At 32.8% G+C, this 5,380-nt stretch overlaps 1 protein-coding gene and 1 long non-coding RNA gene across 7 annotated transcripts in view; one reads left to right on the top strand and one right to left on the bottom strand.

Annotated features, from left to right (window-relative positions):
* Nucleotides 1-1,439, bottom strand: part of LOC117171319 (rho GDP-dissociation inhibitor 2) — a 33,003-nt gene extending 31,564 nt beyond the window's left edge. The window contains exons 1-2 of one of the 6 annotated variants that reach the window (XM_033358521.1): nt 1,131-1,240; nt 663-894 (exon numbers count right to left, since the gene is read on the bottom strand). Coding sequence is in view for 1 of the 6 variants with exons in the window: in XM_033358524.1 (XP_033214415.1) it covers nt 1,131-1,227 (97 nt within the window). In the remaining 5 variants the exon portion in view is untranslated. The other 5 variants (XM_033358522.1, XM_033358520.1, XM_033358524.1 and 2 more) reach the window with 5 other exon arrangements.
* A 1,330-nt stretch (nt 1,440-2,769) lies between these two features.
* Nucleotides 2,770-3,184, top strand: LOC117170489. The gene is made up of 2 exons (XR_004466812.1): nt 2,770-2,968; nt 3,098-3,184. It is a non-coding gene; the product is annotated as an uncharacterized LOC117170489 (long non-coding RNA).
* The last annotated feature ends 2,196 nt before the right edge of the window (nt 3,185-5,380 follow it).

Genomic DNA, 5,380 nt, shown 5'->3' with positions numbered 1-5,380 from the left:
AAGGATGTGAAATATGTTCTACTGGCCCTCAAATATAAGCCCAAACCATAGTAGTCATAATTATAATTGCGACAGACGCACTTAGGCGTCATCTAATAATAGCTACACACTTCTACCCATGCTTCCCTATGACGACAGTGAAATTGACCTTACGGCCACAGGCATGATTTCCGCGGTTCTACTGCCTTGCCGTTGAAAACGCACTGAAAAAGCAATGAACTGGCACTCGTTCAGTGCTTTTTCTTCAGTACTACCCGTACCGCTAGTTTTCTATACCTGAGTTTCCTTTTCAAGTGTCCTAGTCGCGAACGCGACTAGGCTACCAAGTAGATCAGCTGAAAGGTATTAAAAATGAACATTTTTAATTAGTATAATTTTGAAATGATCTACGAGAAGGTTAGAAATTCAGATTCTACGGGTTTCGATGATTTCAGATATTAACTTTTTTTTTAATGTTTAAAATTGTAATTAATACAACGTTTCTCGTAAATGGAATGAGATACGCCAAAACAGAAAATATTTTTGAATTCAACTTCAAAGTAGTATATTAGTATATAAGTTATAATTATAAATATGTGTAACGTGCAAATTCATAAAGTAAACAAGTGCTAATAAATTGAAGAAAATTCAAAAAGGAAGTCAGTTTTATTGCGGTAAGGTACTGTAAATAACTGCCCGCCCGGTACGTGACGAATACAATAGGAACATTGTATGACTGTCCCATCACTTCTCCATAACGTTTAGATGCTGAAACAGCCACTGAAAAGGCACTAACGACCCAGTGCCGTTCACCAGAGCTTTTTCATCGGTAGGGTGAAAGCCAGTGTCATTTTTCCGGATGTCGATCATTAACAGCGGGACCTTAAGCTGGTTATTTAAGCCATTTATCTATATCTATACATATCAACAAAAGAGAAAATGCGCTCTTATTTCCCATAGTAAAAGAGAAAACAAAATAAGTTTGCATATGAGTTGCATTAACATAACCTAAATTTTATTTAGTCTTGTATATTTAGCAAGATTACCTATGATTAATCGAAATTCTGTGTAATTTTGCGAAAAAGCTTAATAAGAACAAAAAGAAAGATTTGCAACAAGAAGATAGTATGAAAAAAGAGGAAGTGAATCACCGTTCGTCACGTAAAATTGAGAATCAATATACACTTCTGTTGGTACTCCTTTCGCGCGTTTGAGAATAAAACTATAAATAGAACAATAGAGAAGCATATAGCTATGTGTGGCGATAACAGTGGCCGTGCAAATGCAGCCACAAAATAAAGGAAGAGGAAAAGCCTTCAAATTATCAATCAAAGTAATCTGATTTGCCTGCTTACTATATAACTACGTCCAAGGGCTGAACACGGAGTCACGAGCAATATGGCGTCGGCAAAAGCGGCCTATTCATTGGGCACAGTACTTCCTGGGGGGTATGTGTCACCATCGACATAAAGTACTGGACTGCTGGCTACGGCTATCGGAAGTGGACCAGGGAATAGAAAGAGAGAGAAAATCGAGAAAGTGTACCTGTCCTTTTCTAAGAAGGGTAATTGAGTCTTCTTACCTTCCATCTGTCGACGATTACCACGCCTATTACCAATGATGCCAATGTTTGCACTCTGCGCTACTGTCCTTGCGTTGGGGCTGAGTGCTGGTTAGCCACACTGGGCGCGCGATTCAAAATTACAATAAAAAGGAATTCTTGTAATTTAAATAAAGAGTTATTAAAATATGCACAAGAATGTAAACAAATTGCATAGCTTTTGATTTCAGACAAGAAACAAGTTTATAACACATATATTTAATAAATAACAGTTTTTTTTTATTGAATTTCAAAGACTGACTTATATTTCACAAAACATTTTTTAAGAGATACATTTTTTGAATTACCATATAATATTTTAGCAGCTTAATATATAGAAGTTAATTGCAGAATATAATAATAATATTTGAAATATTCTAAAAAAATTTTCAGCTCAGAATATTGTTCTTTTCAAGTGAGACGTGGCAAAACGACGCTTATAAATTGTTATTTATATAATATATGTGTGATAATTTTGTTTTTCCTGAAATCAAGTTACACAGTTTGTATATATTCTTGTACATATTTGAATAATTATTTATTTAAATTAAAAGAAATGTTTTTTAAAATAATTTTAAATCGCGCGCCAAGTGCGGCCAACCGGCACGCAGACCTAACGCAATCACAGTAGCGCAGGGTGCCAATAGAGCATTCTCATTAAGGGCATGTGACACAGCTAAATACCTATATTACCGACCACAATTTTTCAGTTCAATGAATGTTTTTTTGAACCTAAGAACTTTTTTTGTAAATAAAATATCGAGCTGAAACTTTGGGAAATGTATTAGAGTACAATAAAGTACGTTTAGGTACTGCATTTTAGTAGGAACTTCACTGAAAATTATTTCATCTTTTTTCTGAACCTCAACATTTTTTGAACGTTCGAACTCTTTTTATACATAAAATATCGGTCTCAAACTTTGAGAAATGTGAGAGCCGAAAGAAAACTACGTTTAAGTACAATGCTTAACAATAAAAGATGTAAAAAAATATATTTTAACAATTAATTCCAACGGCATCAGCCGGTAACGTTGTACACGAAAATACGAACCCTCTAGAGCTTCGTCTAGTGGCCGCCAGGTTTCGTATTTTCGTGTACAACGTTACTGACTGATGCCGTTGGAATTGATTGTTAATAAGGGCCGAACCTCCAGAAACACAGTGCTGTGCACCCAGACACAAGAATTTTTCGGATTCCAATAGGCATAAGAGAGGAAAATCAAAAGTTTATTGGAAAATCTCGTTCTGGGCTTAGTTATCTGTCAACAAGTGAACTTATTATATTGTCAAAGAGAAGAAGGGAAATGTAAATAAGTGTTTTGCGTCGTGGGCCTTTAAGTGCAAGTCATTTAGAAAATACTCGGATTTGCGAGGAACATTTTATGTGTGGTAAGTAAGAAATATATGCATTTCGAGTGAGATTATGTTCGCGAGGTTATATATACGACAATTGTAGCAAAAGAGTTATTTGTGATTTATATTTATTGCAATCGTTTGTAATTTGTTTTTACAATATAGGCACTCCAGCTGACGTAGCGAATAAGGATCATCCTGATTGGGTGCCTTGTCAAAAATTAGGTTATGAAAAAGGAGCCGCTCTAAAAAGGAAAAATTCACTGCCACGCTACCACCTATCTGAGAAGAGGATTATATGTCATAAGAGAATATAAATGTTGCTTAAAAATTCTTTCAATTAATTCAACATTCATAATTGAATTTAAGCATTCATTTCCTTGTTCAAAAATACAAAAATTATATTTGAAAAACCTTTTTTTCTTGTCAAAATTTAATATCTAACTGTACACATAACTTTTTCACTTTGGGTTCAAAGTGTATCCCTTTTTGGTTAAAAATTCATGTATTTTGTTGTAAAAGTTGTCTTTTTGGGTAGAAAATTAATCATGTTAGCCAGAGAAAATAGAAAATGTATTAGCATAAGATAGAGATTCTTTAAATTGGTATTGTTTGCTTTTCTGTATCAAGAAAAATCTTGAATTTTCGCACACTTTTTTGAGATGTACAATTTAGGAATTTCTCATGGAGAAAATATTTTTTTTATAGATTTATGTAAAAATACCACTTATTTACATTAAGCTGGGAAACAAGAATGCAATGTTATAACTTTGTGATAATATCACTTGAGTTTTTTAATCCTGCGAGCAGATTGCTCTTGTAATAGGCTGATCCTAACCTCAAAATCTCAATAAACTGTCATCGCCATTTACATCAGCAATGGAATTTGACAACCTCAATTAAAATGAACACAATACTTCACACGAATATTCCTTAATGTTAATACTCATAGAAAATAAGTTATAACTAGAATATTAAGTTAAAACTAAAAATACTGTATTTTTACACTATAACCTCATTCAGAAGCAGAAAAGTATCATTGAACTGCTTGCACTTCACTTTCACCAGAAAACCAGCTTCATAAAACTTATAAGCTGCTAAACTTTTATATGCTTTCACTTGTTTTGCAGTGTAAAAACTGTAAGATTGAATAAAATATGACACTATATCCACTGTTGTCACCGAGGGCACTGAGCTTACATTTTCACTAAAATCTATATCTTTAAGAGCATACCCTACCGAAAAGAATCTTTGAGTATATACTAAAAATTCTTCAGGTAAAAGAATCTCAGAGAAATTCTCCGCAGGCACTCAGGGAGATATTTTTAAAGGTCCAGGAAGCTCGTTTAAATGGTCTGAAGGCTTTGAAATATCCTTTCCGAAATTGAAATAAAAATACGATCATAAATAACGAGCAGAGGCTATCTCAATAGAGTAGCCGACACTCAAGGTCCTTGGTTAAGCTTTCGGATTAAAATTTAGAAGTACATTTTTTTAATTTCATAGTTAACAGCCTTAAGCATAATAATTCGGAATCTACGGGTTTCGATGACTTCAGATATCTAACTTTTTTTTTAATGCTTAGAATTGGAATTAATACAACGTTTCTCGTAAATGGAATGAGATACGCCAAAAAAGACAAAATTTTTGAATTAAAACAGAAAATTGTATATCAGTATATAAGTTATAATTATAAATAAGTATAGTGAGAAAATTCATCAATTAAAAAAAAAGTGTTAATAATTTGAAGAGAAATTTTAAAAGGAAGAGCAGATCAGCCACGACCAACTACTGTAAATAACTCAGCCCGCTCGGTACGTGACGAATACAAAAGGAACATTATATTACCAGAGATGAGGTGGGAGATTGCTTATGCCGTGTATTTGATTTGGATCGATTTACTGCAGCGCGCCCTGTTTGCCTCAGCCTTCCGGGAACTAAAATTAAAGGTCCAAAAGCGCGCCCTGTTTGCCTTATTGTTATTTTTCGGGAACTAAAAGGAAAGGTGGCTTACCTGCTACTAACTTAGTAAAACAGGGTACAATTTGATAAAGTCGGTAGAGAAGATCGGAGTTGGTAACAATTATACATAATAAAATAATAAATTAAGAAAAATGAATCAAATCTACTACTTTAAAATTAATTATTTAACTAAGCTTTGGCTTTAATGATTTTTTCAATTAGAAAATGTTATCATAATAAAGATCATTTTTTATTAATTATCTCCAGTTCTTAGAATGATATAATTATTAATTAATTTGTAATTAATACATTGAATGATTATACCTAATTATTTGTATCGATGTTATTTGAATTTAAATTCATTATTGTGTTTTTAAAGATAAGGAGTTTATATAATAATAATTAGAGTATGATCTTCATCTCAATAGATTCTATATTAGGAGCTATTCAATATCAATATTATCAATATTTATATAATTTTCGTAT

Source organism: Belonocnema kinseyi, chromosome 4 (genome assembly GCF_010883055.1).
Source record: "Belonocnema kinseyi isolate 2016_QV_RU_SX_M_011 chromosome 4, B_treatae_v1, whole genome shotgun sequence".
In the NCBI taxonomy this organism is placed as follows: domain Eukaryota; kingdom Metazoa; phylum Arthropoda; class Insecta; order Hymenoptera; family Cynipidae; genus Belonocnema; species Belonocnema kinseyi.
Note: the sequence above shows the minus strand (reverse complement) of the source record. Positions and strands in the feature narration are given on the sequence as shown.